At 60.0% G+C, this 16,290-nt stretch overlaps 2 protein-coding genes across 4 annotated transcripts; both read right to left on the reverse strand.

Moving 5' to 3' along the window:
• Positions 1-544: 544 nt before the first annotated feature.
• PRR22 (proline rich 22) lies at positions 545-2,633 on the reverse strand. The gene is given in 4 exon segments (XM_036459670.2): positions 545-605; positions 607-1,667; positions 1,948-2,010; positions 2,107-2,633. Coding segments are annotated over 4 exon segments (1,299 nt in total). The 5' UTR covers positions 2,237-2,633; the 3' UTR covers positions 545-560.
• Positions 2,634-2,776: 143 nt separating this feature from the next.
• DUS3L (dihydrouridine synthase 3 like) lies at positions 2,777-7,918 on the reverse strand. Of its 3 annotated transcripts, XM_045589145.1 has the most exons (14): positions 7,774-7,915; positions 7,680-7,743; positions 6,494-6,782; positions 5,728-6,240; positions 5,336-5,377; positions 5,021-5,173; positions 4,670-4,786; positions 4,406-4,471; positions 4,230-4,340; positions 3,886-3,982; positions 3,703-3,778; positions 3,213-3,401; positions 3,003-3,131; positions 2,777-2,921 (listed from the first exon to the last, which is right to left on the reverse strand). In XM_045589145.1, exons 1-14 carry the CDS (start codon positions 7,913-7,915, stop codon positions 2,849-2,851), a joined length of 2,061 nt encoding a protein of 686 aa, XP_045445101.1. In that variant the 3' UTR covers positions 2,777-2,848. The 3 variants fall into 3 exon arrangements, with proteins under 3 accessions (XP_045445101.1, XP_036315562.1, XP_045445102.1); XM_036459669.2 differs by having other exon boundaries at positions 7,680-7,916; XM_045589146.1 differs by lacking the exon at positions 4,406-4,471 and having other exon boundaries at positions 7,680-7,918.
• Positions 7,919-16,290: the final 8,372 nt, after the last annotated feature.

Genomic DNA, 16,290 nt, shown 5'->3' on the forward strand with positions numbered 1-16,290 from the left:
CGCCACCCTCCGACCACCAGGTGCCTTCAGCTCCATCTAGCACTTGCCTCCACATGTCGGCCGGGACAGCGTGGGGTCCTTCACAAGCACCCCGGCCTTCCCATGCCTCTCACCCCCCGCCTGGGAGGTGGCTGAGGCGGAGCCCAGCTGAAACCCCTCAAAGGTTCCCTCCACGGACTGGCTTCACAGGGACAGAGGGGGCAGGGCTGGGGCCCGGCCTGCTTGCTGTGTGTCTCCCTCCAGGCAGGTTCCTGCCCATCTGAGCAGCTGGACTTTCCTCACCAAACATGGACGGGAGGAGTCCTTACAGCGCAGGCATCTGGGTGGCAAAGCCCTTTCCTTCTCCGGGGCCTGGACAGAAGGGCTTTAGAATCCCGAGCCCAGGGCTCCTCGCTCAGTCTGGGAGCCTGGCACCGGGAGGCGCGGGGTCCTGCAGGGCCTCCCCTCCAGGTTCGGGGCCACTGGCATTGGAGCAGGTGAGCGGGAAGCCCTTCAGGTCCGCCCCTGGCCCACTGCCCCCATCGCCGCTGAGCAGACGTTGGGCTGAGATCAAATCCGCTTTAATGGGGGGTGGCTCCCAGGCCCTGCCTGGGTCCCGGGGGACGGGGCGCTGGCCAGGCTCATGGCCTGCTTACTCTTGCCTCCTTGTCTCCCCTTTTTGGTGGCTGAGGCACCGGACTTCCTCTTGCTGGGAGGCTCGGCCCGAAGTGCAGGGGCCGCAGTGGAGGCGGCGGGGGGCCCCGGGCAGGGTGGTGGTGGCTCGTCGTCGAGCGCCTTGAAGTTGAAAAAGTAGTCCACGTTGGACACGGTGTCCAGGATCTCGGGCACGCTGTAGTCGAAGGACAGCAGCTCATCCGGCAGGTGCAGCGAGCGGATGTCGCTGGAGGAGTCGTCCCCGCCGCCCCCGCTGTCCGGCAGGGCTGGCCCCGGGGCCTTGCGCAGGGACCCCTCGGGCTCGGCGCCCCCCGGCAGGCAGTCGAAGAGCTTCATGGCGTCTTCCAGCAGCACCTTCTCAGGCAGCACGAAGGCCCTGGCGGCCTCGGGGGACCTGGCCTCCCCTGCCTCCAGCGGGGCTGCCTCTGCTGGGGCAGCCTTGGGGCCCCCGGGGCCTGGGGGGCACAGCGGGCCCGGCCCAGCGCCACTGCCCTGCAGCTCCTTGGCGGGAAAGACGAGGGGCTCCCCGGGCATGTGGACCTGGCTCAGGCGCCCCTTGAGGTGGCCGAAGCCCCCGGGGGGCGGCGCGGCCTCGGGAGGCAGCGTGAGGACGGGCGGCAGCTTGTTCTCCTTGGCCGGCAGCGGCGGTGGCAGGGGCACCAGGCCTTCCTTGAGCAGGGGCGGGGGCAGCTCCACAAAGGCGGGGGCCCCTCCATCCCCCATAAAGCTCAGCGCCTCCGGCCCGGGCCCCTCAGGGGGGAAGTAGGGCATGAGGTACTGGGGGCCCCCGGGCACTGGCTGGAAATGGGGGTATGGCGGCGGCGGCACCGGGGCCTTGAGATAGTGCTGGGGCTCGAGGAGGTAGGCGCTGGGTGAACTGGGGCCCCCGGCTGGCACCCCACCGCCCGCTGCTGCCAGCTTGTACAGGGACGACTGGCCGAAGTCGGTGGTGGCCCACTCGATTCGGTAAATGCGGGGGTCAAAGAAGCAGCCGCAGGGCGCCATCTGGAAACCTGCGGGCCCAGGAGGGTGGCCCTGAGAGGGCAGGGCTACCACCCGCCTGCAGGGGAGGGAGGAAGGGGGTGCCCTAAACTCGGGGCCTGTGAACATGAGCCTGGGCTTGAGGGACCCACCAGGCCTTGTCTAGTTGGGGCACACAGACCTCAGTCTGGGGACCCTTTGGGGTACGGGCATGAGCCTTGCTTCGGGGAGCCTTGGAGGCCAGGGTGCAGGCAAGAAGGCTGCCTCTTCCTACCCACGCCCAGGGTGCAATCGGGATTGGGAGGCCAGTACCTGCTGGGGGGCCTGGAAACACCTCCTTCTCCAGGTTTGGGGGGTGATACAGGTTGGAGGAACCTGTGAACAAAGGCAGAGGGTAGTGGGGTCCGGAAGCTGGGGGCAGAGCCCGGCCCCAGCCCTGTCAGCCCGCCCCCGCCGCTCCCGGATGCGTACCCACGGCGGGAAGAGGCTCTGTGCAGGCGGGAGCGGGCTGGCTGCCGGGCCCCTCAGTGCCGTCCAGGCCCCGAGGGCTGAAACCTTCTTGGGGGGCTGCCGGAGTGTAGAAGGGCTTCGGGTGCTGCATGGGGGCGGGGCCCAGCCTGGGCAGGCCCAGAGGGTGGCAGGGGGGAGCACAGGCAGCCCACCCGGAGAACAGGCTCAGAGGGCATGCGGAGTTCTGTTTGCCTGGTTACTCCGGGCAGCAGGTTCCAGCCCACTGGTCAGGGTTCCGGGTATTGGGGAGGGGGAGGGTGGACAGGGATAGAAGGGGAAACCAAGGCAGCCACAGACATGTGTCACAGTGTGGGGCAAATCCTGGGCCTAGGACACTGCCTTCTGCCTTTACCAGCAATGCCATCCAATAGCTCTGAGGCCCCTTCCTCCAGGCAGCTCGTCCTGATCCACACCCCCACAGGCCAAGGATCCCCCTTCACGGTCCCCCCCACATAAGCCCCAGTGGCTTCTTTACGTTCAAGGCCCCTCTGGGCAGCAGCAGCAGCCTGCCGGGCGACTTTGGTGAATGAGGGAGGAAGGATGGGAGCTGCCAGGGACAGGGATGGGCAGGTGTCCGGGGAGAGCTCCCGGGAGGGGAAGGGGCAGCCTCGGGGTCACAGAAAGGCCCGAGTTTTAAAAGAAAGAAGTTTATTGCCTTCTCACACGCAACGGGGACCCTCCGACGCCCCTCCCGCCCCTGCAGCTACTTGTATGCATTGGCCTTGTGTTTTGGCACGAAGACGAAATTGGACGGCACAGGTCCCAGCAGCATCTCACTGTGAGGGCAGGCGGAGGGCAGGGTCAGGCTGGGCCACCCCCACAGGACGCCCCACCCCGGCTCCCCGGCTCCCAGGCACCTGATCCGGATCCAGTCAGCGGCCCTCTGGCTGGCCATGAGTGTCTCCAGGTAGTCTCGGCCCAGGTAGTAGGGGGGCCGCTCGTTGATCCTCTGTGGGAGCCGCTCCAGCAGACCCACAGGCACATACCTGCAGGCAGGTGGGGGCAGGGTTGGGCCAGGCTGGCCGCTCCCGCCCCCGCCCCCGCCCCCGCAGCGGCCCCACGCCCACCTGCACAGGAAGGACAGCCACTCGAGGAGGAAGCGGCGGGTCTTCTCCACGCCCTGCGTGTCCGAGCCCCAGTGTTCCAGGCCGTAGTGCGTGAAGTCCCGCAAGATGTCCAGGCGCTCGGAGGAGGAAATGTCCCAGTGTCGTTGCTCCTTGATCTCCGTGAACAGCCACGGCTTGAGCAGGGCGCCACTGCGGGGCGGGCAGTGGTCAGAGGCCCCAAGCCCACAGTGCCTGTCCCTCCAGCTGTGCAGACAGACTCTCCAGCTGTTCTAGAAGCCTTGAAGCCTTAAAGAGTACCAACCCGCACCCTAAGCCAACAGCTGCAGGAATTTCTAGTCCCTCTGGCCCCTGCCAGCTGCAGCCCTGCCATCTCTCTGCTCAGACAGAGCTGCCCGCTGGGATAAATGGACCAGGAGGCCACGCAGGTGGGCTGAGGCACTGTGACAAAAGGAACAAAGCTCAGACAAGCCCCGGCGCCGGGCCCACCTACCGCGCAATCATGATTCCAGCGACACCGGTCTGCATGGCGCAGTGAGCGTCCTCATAGGACAAGATGTCCCCGTTTCCTGAGGGGCAGAGACCGGGCCTCAGGAGCTGCCCACAGGCAGGAAAGCCAGCTCCTGGGGAGTTCTTGCCAGCCCAGCAGCCCCCAGGGGGCAGGGAAGGGACCCACCGAACAGGGGCATGGGGCTGGCTGCCGCCACGCACTGCCTGATGTACTGCCAGTCGGCCAGCTTGGTGTAGCGCTGCTCCCGAGAGCGGCCGTGCAGCTAGAGGAGTGGCCACACAGGGAGGGAGGGAAGGTCCATCGGGAGGCGGAACATCAGAGAGAGGAGAGAGAGCGAGAGAGAGAGAGACCCAGGCTGAGACAGACAGAGAGACAGACACAGATGCAGGGAGAGCAGAGATGAAGAGGGAGGTGGGGGAAAAGAGACCATTAGAAAGGGCTGCTGGAGTGCCCCCAAGGCCTGATACCCGCTGCACCCCGAGACCCACCTGCTGCACCCCGAGACCCACCGTGACCAGGGCTGCCCCCCAGGCCCGCAGCTTGGGCAGCAGCCTGTGCGCCAGGTTCACGCGCTCCTGGACGCCCGTGCGGATCTTCACGGTCAGCGGCACGTCCAGCACCTGGGGATGAGCGTGTGAGCAGGGCCCAGGGGCGGGTGGGGAAGGCGGGGCGTCTCCGGGCATACCTGGTCCATGCCTCGCACGATCTGCTGGAACTTGGCCGAGCGGTTCATGAGGGCGCAGCCCCCACCCTGGGAGAGATGGGCAGATGGAGCAAAGGAGGGCAAGACCCAAGCCGGGCCCAACACCCTCCACTGCCCTTGCTGTGAGAAGGGAAACTGAGGCACAAGGACCCCCATAGGTTCCCAGAGACTCAGGCAGGAGTGAGGCTGGGTCGGCCTTATCTACAATCTGCCGGCTCTGGGGATCCAGGGCTGAATGGTCGCTACCTTCTTGTACACAAGGTCGATGGGGCAGCCAACGTTGATGTCCACGAAATCCACCTCGATGGTGCGGTTCAGGAGCTCTGCGCACTTGGTCATGGTGTCCGGGAAAGCACCCTCCAGCTACCGCAGGTGTTGGGGCAAAGGGGTGAGGGGCAAGGGCCAGTTCAGACTATCCCTGCCTGGCCCACCCCGGCCCCATCCCAAGGCACCGGCCCTTGGAGATGCATCAGGCTGGCGCCCCAGCCCACGGCTGAGGAGAGAGGATCTGGGAAGCGACTGAGCTGGGCCCGGACCCGGAGCCTTGCTCCAAATCTTGGCAGCTGAAAGCCCCCGCTCCCTGGTGGCAGCACCAACCTGGACCCCGAAGATGTCCTCGCACTGGTGGCGTTTGAGCAGGGCCCACTCGGACGACTGGCCCTGCAGCAGGTTGGTGCAGACAGCCATCTCCCCACACGTCACGTCAGCCCCGAAGCGCTTACAGATTCGCCGGAAAGGCAGGTTCCCACACTGGTGTTGGGGGTCACAAACAGGTAAGGGTGTGACAAGCAGGGACCCCAAACTCCTGCCCCCGCTCCCCTGCTAACGTCAACAGGAATCAAGACTGGCAGGCACCGGGCACTGTTGGCGCGACCACACTGCCACCACCCAGCCCGCCCGCCTGGGTCCTACCGTGGTAAGGGGGGCCAGGTACAGTTTGCCGCCGATGTCAAGCTGGAAGGAAAGACAACACGCAGTGAGGCGCCACCTCCATTGTGGATTTTGAGGCCCCCCTTCTCCCCACAATCTAGGACATGCTTAGCTTTGCCCCACGGGCCTAGCACTCTTTTACCTCTTAATCTCTGCATATGTCAGCCAGTCCATCAATGAGAAATGGTCTTTTCTCCATGCTCTCTTCTGGATAATTTCATCAACCGTCAAAACCCCAGTCCCAATGCCCCCTCTTCCATGAAGCCTCCCCACTGCCTCCCTGTGCTTCAGCCCTGACTCTGCGGCTGGGAGGTACGTCCAGCTCTCTCTGCTCCCACTACTGGTGTCCTCACCCGGAAGCCCGTGGCACGTACCTGCCTCTTCTCACAAGACCGAAGCCTGACTATGTCCTCATCCGTCAGGGGCCCGCAGGTCTGCACGGGGCTGCTGGGAGGGGTACCAGTGCAGGGCGCCAGGGGGGCCTGCTGGGCATCACAGTCGTCCTGCCCTGGGGCACTCTCAGCCCCTGAGACCTCAGGGACAGTGGCAGAAGGGGTGGGGCTTGGCAGGTGGCCCTTGCCTAGCTGGTGCAGGGCCTGCTCGGCACGCTCAAAATGGATCTTGCGCTTTCGCAGCTGCTGCTGCAGAGCTTTGTCCAAGCTGTTGCGGACGGGAGGGGCCGGGACCGCCTCCTCTCTCACCAGGTTCTGGCCCTCAGGCCCCAGATGGGCCCCGGCGAAGCGGCAGGTCACACCATAGGGGCACCTGCCGTAGTTCTCGAACAGCACACAGCGGGGGCCCAGGTCAGGTGGCTTCGTCTCCAGATAGCACCTCACATCGTGTAGGAAACGACAGCGATCACCAAAAAAGCACTTTGCAGCTGATCCCTGCAGGGAAGGGCGGGGGGGGGGGGGGCAGTGAACGAGGGCAGACAGGGGCTGGGGCAGCCTCGCTTTGAACCAAAGATCCTTCCCCTCCTGGCTGTGTCATTGGCTAGTCAGTAACCTCACTGTGCCTCAGTTTCTTTATCTGAGAAATGGGAACAATAATGACTTTACATTATAACACCATGAGGACTAAAGGAGGGACAGAGGTTCAAACTGAAGGCTTCTGGGACTTTATGGTGACAACGACACTAACCTGCACAACGGAGGGACAGAGCCTGTTCTTGTCATAGTGGGTGGGTTTTATGTGAGGCCTGCCCTTGTTCTGACCCCGAGCTCTCTTCTGAGCCTGAGGCTGCTCCAGGTGCTCAGCTGCCTCCTCCGCGGCGCCCTCTCCTGCCTGTCCATCCTCCAGGCGGATCCGCTTGGCTTCAGGCTCAGTCAGGTCAAGGTCATAATGGTTTCCTCCCTTGGTTTCCTGGCTGGGCTTCTCCTGCCCTCCAGCTTCCAGGAATTCATGGAACTGCTCCTTGGTGGTGAGGTATCTGCCACCGGAGGAGGAGGGAAAAGGAGGGCTTGTCGAGGGAGCCCCCCACCCTCCCAGAGATCCACTCAATGAAAACTGGGGAAACGGGAACATTTGTCTCTGCTTCCATGCTCTACTGATGGGAACTCACTATTTAAAACTGGACATTTGCCAGCCTGGGAGCACCGCAAGGCTACAGGAACGCCCTGTTTTGTCTCTGGGTCCCCCCAGCCTAGTGTTTAAGCCAAATTACAGGTATCAAGCAAGAACGTCCTAGACCACGTTAGGCTTAAAAAAACTACATGTCCCAGCATGCCTTACAACAGGGACCACAGTTGCCACGCTTCCCAGTACACCATTCAGCCCTACAAGCACCAGCCTGCCCATCGAATCTCTTCAGACATAAATTTCAGGCCCAGCAGGGTGGCTCAGTGGTTGAGCATGGACCTATGAAGCAGGAGGTCACAGGTTCGAGTGCCGGTTGGAGGTGTGTGGGCTCGAACCCCAAAAGGGAGCATCCAGGAGGCAGCCAAACGATGATTTCCTCTCATCATTGATGTTTCTCTCTACCTTCCTCTCTGAAATTAATAAAAATATATTTAAAAAGGAAAAACTCAGCCTAAGTAATTATGGCTGCCTGGAGATGCACATGCTTCTTTCTCGACATGCGCTGGAACTACAATCCCCAGCCTACATTGCGGCCCTCGCCTAACCCCGCCATGCCAGCACACCCCATGGCCTTAGTGTGACAGCCCGAACGTGCACTTTCTCAGGTACAGCCGCGGGGGAACAGGCCAGACTGAAGGAGCCTGCGAACTTCCCGCCGGGCTGCCCTCTCTCCCGGCATGCACCACTCGAGCCGCCCTACGGGTCCCGGAAGGCCCCGTGAGGTATTCTGTCAGTCCCAGCGACTCACCGAGGTTTAATGGGCGCCACTCCCCGTTCCAGCGCGCCGGCTCCTAAGTCGCCACCGCCACCGCCATCGCCACCGCCACCGCCACCGCCACCATTCTCTACTGGGGCCTCCGCTGCACCCTCCGCCATCCGCCCCCTTCTCTCTTTGGAGTGTAGCGAGGCCTTCCGGGTCGCGCGTGTGTCCTGGCCGCTCGTGCTAGGAAGTGCGCATGCCCCGGTCGCTGCAAGAGCCGCCATTGTACGCACGTCGACGTAACGGGGGCGGGGCGTGCGTGGGGGCGGGGCCTCTGGGAGAGCACGTGGGAAATGTTCGGTGTCCTCGAGGAGCTCGCAAACTGCCCTCCTGCGGACAGCGATTTGCCCACAGAAGTGTTTTGTTTTCTTGCTGTTTTTTATTTTTATTTTTATTATTGATTTTCCACAGAGAGGAAGGGAGAGGGATAGAGAGCTAGAAAGATCGATGAGAGAGAAACATCGACCAGCTGCCGCCTGCACACCCCCTACTGGGAATGTGCCGCAACCAATGTACATGCCCTTGACCAGAATCGATCCTGGGACCTTTCAGTCTGCAGACTGACGCTCTATCTACTGAGCCAAACCGGTTTCGGCTCTTGCTGGGTTTTTTAAAAAAAAGTATTTCAGGTGCAGGGAACAGCCAATGCAAAGCCCTGAGGTCGGACCCGCCTGGGTGTTGGAGAAAAGGCTAGCTCTACGTGTCTGGGCCCGAGTGAGCGAGGTGCAGACGGGGAGGAGGGGAGGGCAGGGAGCGGCTGTGCAGGATCTTGCGCCTGCTGGGGGGACTTGGCTTTTACCTGGAGAGAAGTGGAAGGGCTGTCAGTGGAAGGCAGAATCCATCACTCTGTGACAGCCTGCCCCCCCCTCCCTTTTTGCCCTGCTGTGCCCCATCTAAAGCTCCCTGTTTCTGGCAGAGGCTTGATGCTGAACTCTCTTCTGCAAGGGTCGAATCCCAGCCCTTCACCTTATCAGCTGGGAACTTTTTAAAAAATATATTTTTAAAAATATATTTTTTACAGAGAGGAAGAGAGAGGGAAAGAGAGTTAGAAATATCAATGAGAGAATCATCGATCAGCTGCCTCCTGCACATCCCTTGGGATCCTTCAGTCTACAGGCCATGCTCTATCCACTGAGCCAAACCGGTTTCGGCCAGCTGGGAACTTTAATTTCTCTGTGCCTCCACCTCCTCATTAAAAAAAATCTCTTTTAGAAGACAAGGATTTAATAAATAACAGTCAATAAATGTTCATGTCTACTGTTCTTATTTCTGTTATTTGTCCTGAATTATGTGAACCCAGTGCCTTCATTCCCTTGCATTTCGTTGCTAAATTCAACACAGCTCTCAGAAGGGACTCCAGGAGTGTGCACCCGGCTTAACAGACAGAGAAAACGAGGACCTGAGAGAAAAAGGATTTGCCTGAGGCCACAACCAGCTTTTCCCAGAACTGGGAGAAAATGGAGTGGGCAGGGGAGCAGTTTGTCTTCCATCGCTGGCCTCGGCTGCCCTCTGTAGGACAATCGGGATACAGCAGTGGAGTCGGGGAACCTAAAACTGGAAGGAACTTCTGCAGTCCTTGGGAGATTTCTTGCCCAGCCCTCTTTCCCACCTCCAGGGACAGAGCTCATTCCTTCCCAAGGGGCCTGAGGTTCTACCGGTAGAGTCCCCCTGTCCTCCCACAGGCACCCATGACCAGTCTGGGGAGACAATTGGACTGGTTTGGGGAAACTGAGCCCAAAGTACAGGACCTCAGGAATATGGCCTCCAAGGAGAGCTTTCCCAGGGCTCCATGGCTCTGCCTGAAGTTGGTCTGAGGGGGAGGGGAGGGGGAGGTGTCAGGAAGGTTCCCTGTAGGAGGGGGGCTGTGGACTGGCCATTGATAACCATGGCATTAATATTAATGACGTAATATTAATTACCCACTATTACTTATATTGTTTAATAATATAATATTGCCTTTTTTTTTTTTTCCCCCAGTAGCTAAACTATTATTGGGCATTTACTGTGTGCCCTTTTCATGCATTAACTCACTATTCCCTCTGTGAGTGGGAGTAACTGGAATGTATTCTACCTCGACCTGAACTCACAGGCTGCAGTGGTCCCTCGCTCAGGGACTGCCACACTGTCCTGAGCCAGAGACCAGGATATCAGCCTCCCCCGCCTGCCTCTCTTCCACCCCCAGCCTCCTGCCAGCTTTCCCTCCCGGGGGCCTCTCCAGACATATCCTCTCCCATTTCAGGCCTCTGTCTTCTCATCCTGCCCCCACAGCCTATCCTCCCACTGCTCTTCTTTTTCTTCATTGATTTTAGATATGCACTGAGTGGCCAGATTATTATGATTCCTGAATGCATAATAATCTGGCCACTCAGTGTACAGCCTATATAATAAAAGGCTAATATGCAAATTGTACCCTCACCAGGAGTTCAGCTAGCAGGCAGGCTGGCCAACCGCCCATGTCTCCTCCCCCTGGCCAGGCTGGCCAGACCCCACCCATGCACGAATTCATGCACTGGGCCTCATATATACAAACACACACACATATACACACGCACACACTGAGTGGCCAGATTATTATGCGTTCAGAGATCATAATAATCTGGCCACTCAGAGTATATATGTAGAGAGAGAAAGAGATATCAGTTTGTTTTTCCACTTATTTATGCAATCGTTAGTTGCTTCTTTTTTTTTAATGTTTTTGTTGATTTCAGGGAGAGAGAGAGAAACATCAATGACGAGAGAGAATCACTGACTGGCTGCCTCTTGCACTAGTGATAGAGCCCACAACCCAGGCATGTGCCCTGACGGGGAAACAAACCCGTGAACTCCTGGTCCATAGGTTGATGCTCAACCACTGAGCCACACAGTCGGGTCACTGGTATGTGCCCTGACCAGAGATTGAACCCTCAACCTTGGCATATTGGGACAATGCCCTAACCAATGGAGCTACCTGGCCAGAGCACACAGCACTTTCTAATACATATCTGACCATGGCCCCCAGGTTCCTATATGACCCAGCTCTGCTGCCTTCCCCAGCTTCATCCCTTATGACCTCCTCACTCCCTAAATTCGAGCACCAAGTTCATTTCAGACTTCCATGAGCCAGCCTTATCTCCTAGTCTTTGTACATGTTCTTCCAGGAAGTCTTTCCTGCTCCTAGTCACCTTGCTCATTATACTCACATTTCTCACCTCCTTTTCCTCTGGAAGCTTCTTTGAGGGCCCCCTGCTCCAGCAGCAGTGAGCGTGCAGCATCCCTTACAGGCTCTGCAGCTGCCTACGTGTCCCCCTCGCCCCCCATCACTGTTCGATTACTCTGGAGGTGACCTGGCCACTTCCCTCCTGGACTGTGAGCCTGGAGAGTATGGAAGTTGGGTCTACTGTGGTCACCCTGTGACCCTGGCACACAACACAGTAGGGCCTGGCTCACAGTAGGTGCTCAATTAACACTTCCTGGGTGAGCACAACTTACCATGGCTGGGGAGGCAGACTCGGGGTAGGACTTGCTCTAGGGGTCCCACCTTCACTGAGGTGGTGGCAGGGAGCTGAGGCCTTCCAGATGTCACCCTGGAGAGTGTGGGGACGTTGAGGAAGGTGAACCAGGCTTGGGTCATTCTCCAAAGCAAGAAGGTGGGGAGACAGAGGCACCCAGGAGGGGTAATGTGGGGCCTGGGGAAATCCCTAGCGTGTTCTCTGCCCGCTTCTGTTATTCTTCCTGTTTCTGCCCCAGTGTTTTTGGTCCTCTTTGCATTTCATTCTGTCCCTTGCTCTCTTCCTTTCTCCGCATTTCTCTTTCCCTCCATGTTTGTCTCATCTCTCTTCACATTCCGTTATTTCTCTGTGTGTGTCTTTCTGCATCTCTCTGTCTCTCCCCCTCTCCCCACCCCTCTCCTCTGTCTCCCCCTTGCCCTGTAGTCCATCCGGTCCCTCTCTGCCAGGCCGGATGGGGTTGCCAGCAGCGAGGCAGGTGCGGCTGGGCTTGGTGCCCACCTCTGCCGGGGCTGCCCCAGATTTGTGGCTGCGCCTGCTTTATCTGGGGCTGCAGCTGCCCCTTATCTTCTGGCTTCAGGACACGAGACCGGGATTAGGGCAGCCTGGGGCCAAGGACATGAGACAGCAGGGCAGGCGGGTGACCGAGTGCCAGATGCCAGGATGGATGTGCTGCTGGGGCTGCTGTGTGTGGGGGGAAGCTGACGGTGCATATACATTTACAGCTGTGACTGCCGAGCAATGACTTTGGGGGTATCTGTGTGTGTGTGTGTGTCTATGAGCATGTTTGTGTATCTGAGTGCATGTGTGTCCTTTGTATGTGTGAGGTGTACACATTTGTGGCTTTTGTGTGTGAGTGGTTAATGGTATAGCAAATTTGTGACTTGAATTTGTGTCTGTGGGTGTGACGGTGTATATATTTGCAGCTGTTGTTGCTGAGTATGAGTTGCCTTGGGCTGGGTCTGTGTGTCTGTTGTATGTCTTTCTGTGTGTGACTGCACACATCTGTGGCTTTGGGGGGGAAGGTGTGCGCCTCTGTGCGCCTAGAAAGCCTCTCACTCCAGCCCCGCTCTGCAGTGCCCGCCCAACCTCAGGCCTGGCCCCACCCAGCTCCCTCCGGCCACGCTGATGGCTTTCCCACCTTGCCGACACAGAGCCTCCAGGGACAGGACACTTGACCCATGACCTGTGGCTGTAAATGGCCCTGTGGGGACAGGCACCGTCCCTGCTTTTCCCATCCTCGCCTGGAGCCAGCCCGCTCCTTCCTGCCGCCCACAAGCCTCGGAGGCCTCATCTGCTCTGACCCGGGCTTTGCGTCCAGCTCTGTCCCAGTGGGCGCGCTGCGGCCTCTCTTCCCCTCTCGGCCTCATTTAGCTCGGGGTGAGGATGACTTTGCCACAGGGCCTGAAGCCTCGTTTTGGGGAGCCTCTTGGAAAGTGACAGCACTGATCCCCAAGGGCCAGTGCTGGGCGCCAAGCAAACCTGGTCATTAGCAGATTGGGGGGGGGGGGGGGGGGGGGAGGCAATGCTTAGCATGTGGAGATGGCCAACGCTCCAGCTGGGACAACTGCAGGGAGAGGGGATACAGAGGGCACTGGGCCACCCTTCCCACCCCCATAGTGCTGGTCCCTGGGGGTCCTGAGGAACAGTCCTGGGCCTTTGGGTCCTGGACCAGCTCCTCACGCTAAGATGGAAACTTCTCCACCAGCCAAGTCCGAATATTGGCCAGCGGCTGCCAGACTCCCACAACCTCTGCCTGGGCCTCCACTCTCGAACAGAACGCTCCCCTTGGGAGCAGTGACTGCCCAGGGAGGGCAGGGGGCCAACCCGGCAGGCACTGGTGGAGGAGTGGCTGGAGGCAGTGCCTGAACGCTCTAGAGTCACCCAACCCCAGGTTTGAGCTTCTTCCTTACTGTGTGACCTTGGGCCAGTATCTTGACCTCTCTGATCCTTGTGTCTCAAAACTGCCAGGTGGGCACAGAGCAGGCTGGGGAGGAAAAAGTGTTGCCTGGGTAAGGTGACCAGACGTCCCGCTTTTGGTGGGACAGTCCCGGTTTTAACAATTTGTCCCACATCCTGCAGTGTTTTAAAAAAGTCCCGATGGCCGAAACCGGTTTGGCTCAGTGGTAGAGCGTGGGTCTGTGGACTGAAAGGTCCTAGGTTCGATTCCGGTCAAGGGCATGTACATTGGTTGTGGGCACATCCCTGGTGGGGTGTGTGCAAGAGGCAGCTGGTCGATGTTTCTCTCTCATCGACGTTTCTAGCTTTCTATCCCTCGCCCTTCCTCTCTGTAAAAAATCAATAAAATATATTTTTTTAAAAAAGTCCCGATGTTTGGAAAGATGGAAAGATTCTTCCCAAACATCGTGATTTTTTTATAACGAGGGACATGGGACAAATTGTTAAAAATGGGGATTGTCCCGCCAAAAGTGGGATGCCTGGGGTACCTGGGGGAGACATCCCCGGAGACTGGGAAGGAGCAGAACTCATTGCTGGGCACATACCTCAGGCAGGGGAAGGTGTCTTAGTTCCAGTGCCTGAGCACTGTCCCACGCCTGCCTCAGCTTTGACCCTGGAGCCAGCAGGCTCAAACCAGCCACAGGGGCCAGGTGCTCCCTGCTCCTGGCCAAGCCTCAGTTTCCACGTACCTGTGCCCTGAGGAGCCCACAGCCCTGACCCAGGGCTTCACTGTTAGTGTAGGAGGTTCAAGGCTCAGTTCCACCCACTCCTCCCCGCAGGGCCCCCAGTGCGGGACAAGGACGGTTTAAAAATAAGCCTTGTAAATACCCGTGTTTCCTGCTGATAGGACCAGCCTCCGAGTCCCCCTGGCCTGGGCAGCCAGGCCCAGACATCTCCTTGGAGGGAGTGAGGGCTCGAGGGCAGAGGTACCCAGCTGCACTGTGAGTCAGCTAGTGTGACGAGGCGTCTGTGTCCAGGGCTTAAAAAATGTGGGGGTTGGTGACAGAGTGGCTGGGGTGCTGGGTTGTGTGAAGTGACACACCGGTGTGTGTGAGGGTGTCACACTGGTGTCTCATGTGGCCGCGTGGGGCTGGCCCTGAACGGAGTTGTGAATGTGATGGCGTGTCCTCCACATGTGTCTGTATCAGTGTGCGTGTCCTTGAGTGTGACACATGCCCGTGGTGGAAGGTGGGTGGGGATCCTGGTGTCCCCACCTCCCGTCTTCCGAGAGGAAGAACCGAGTCTTTCAAGTCGCTGTTGCCAGGGCAACCGTTTTATGAGCGTCCACATGGTAGGCACATGTGCATGCCCCGCTCTCCATGTGCCTGCACGCCGCTCCCCCAGGTCCCCTCCTCAGCGGGGAGGGGGCACAGGCGGTGTGGGGTGACAGGAGGTGGCCTGGGGGCTGCCGGTGACAGCTTAATGTGGCTGGAGGGGTGGGTGGGTTCCTGGCAGGGCTGTGTGTGTGCAGGGAAGCTGCGCCTCCCAAACTGACCCAGAGTGTGTGTGTGTGTGTGTGTGTGTGTGCGCGTGCGCGCACTTCCTCTGTGTGTGCGGCTGTGGGGTAGGCAACCTGTCCTCAGGATGGCATGTGCGTGTCTCCGGTTTCCTGTGAGCTCTGTGTGTGCTAGTGTGTGTACCAGAGCCTATATGCCTAGTGTGCATGCTTGCGATCCGGCAACCCAGCTCCGCCCCTTGCAGCTACTCTGGAGGCCAGTGGGGTGATGATAAGTGTATGAATGACATGTGTGTCTGTGTCTCTATGGGGAACTGTGTGTGTGTGTGTGTGTGTGCATGTGCTGGGCAGTGTGAGCTTTGTGTGTGTCCCAGCGGGAGGGAAGTAGGAATGCCTGTATGAGTGTGAGCATCAGTACATGTCCACGTGGGAGGCTGGGGGGTGGCTGTGACCGCTGTGTGTGTGAAGGATGGCGTGTAGGTGTGAGGATGGGCACGGCGGTGGGCGTGACCCAGCCTGGAACAAAGGTTTGGGGGATCTCTGTGTGAATGGCCAACAGAGCCATGCCCTTCCCTCCTGAGTGTGAGGGTGTCTCTGAGAGGGAGCACTTGGCGACGCTAATAACGAAGGACACTGGCATGGTGCTCACCACGCGCCTGGCACAGGTCCTTTCTACAACCCAACCCTATGAGAACCTGCTAATACAATGGGGAAACTGAGGCACTGAGCCCAAACCACAGAGCCTGCACGTTCCATTCTGGACGGGGACCCGGCAACCGCAAAGGGTCACTTCTCTGCCCCACCAGGTCACATTCCCGCCTCCATCCCCCTTTCCCTTGCACCGGGCTGTGCACCCCAAAACTCGCTTAAACTCGGTACAATGGGTGAGGCTGGCCAAGGGTCCCCGCGTGTGTCGGCGATGGGAAGTGGGGTCCTACGGGAGACCCGGGAAATCAGGAGTGAGAAACCCGAGCACCGGGCCGGAGACGGCAGGTGCCGGCCCGGACGGCGCGGGAGGAGCCTGAGTGCGGGGTCCGGGGCGGGACGGCAGGGAGGGGCCTCCCTCTAAGCAGGCCGGGGCGGGGCCCCCGCGGCGGGGCGGGCGGCTCAGTCCCGCCCCCGCCCCTCCCTCCACGCTCTCTAGCCAGCGGGGCCGCCAGGGGGCGCTCGGGGAACTCGGACCGTCGGGGAGGCACCGGGTGGGTTTGGCTTGCGGGCTGCTGGCGAGCCGCGCTGAGTCTCGGTGCCCAGGAAGGACCCCCGCAGGGCTCCGAGGCCAGGCTGCAGGGAACTGCCACTGGATGGGGCCTCCGTGGACAGCGGTCGTCAGTCTTAGGGTGTCCCTTGCTGTCTTAGGGGCAAAGTTTGGATCTCGGGTCTCTGGAATAGCTTGCTGTCAGGACCCGGGAGTCTGACAGCGGGGCCAGATCCTCAGTGCAGGGCGGTGGGGAGCGCTGAGAGCGCGGGCCCTGGCGTCGGGGCGCTGTGGCTTCTATCCCAGGAGGGGCCCGGAGGACCCCCTTTCCCGCAGGAGCGCTGCAGGGCTCTCCGGGGCCCAGGGACATCGCCGTCTATGGGGGCGCTGGGGCCCCCGCACCCCCGCCACCTGCGCTTCTCCGACCCCATCGGGCGGGGGCGGGGCGAGGGCGGCTCCGGTCCCGGGAAACCCGAGCCGCCGCCCTGGGTCCCGCCCCCGGCT

Source organism: Pipistrellus kuhlii, unplaced genomic scaffold (genome assembly GCF_014108245.1).
Source record: "Pipistrellus kuhlii isolate mPipKuh1 unplaced genomic scaffold, mPipKuh1.p scaffold_m20_p_30, whole genome shotgun sequence".
NCBI classification, from domain to species: Eukaryota; Metazoa; Chordata; class Mammalia; order Chiroptera; family Vespertilionidae; genus Pipistrellus; species Pipistrellus kuhlii.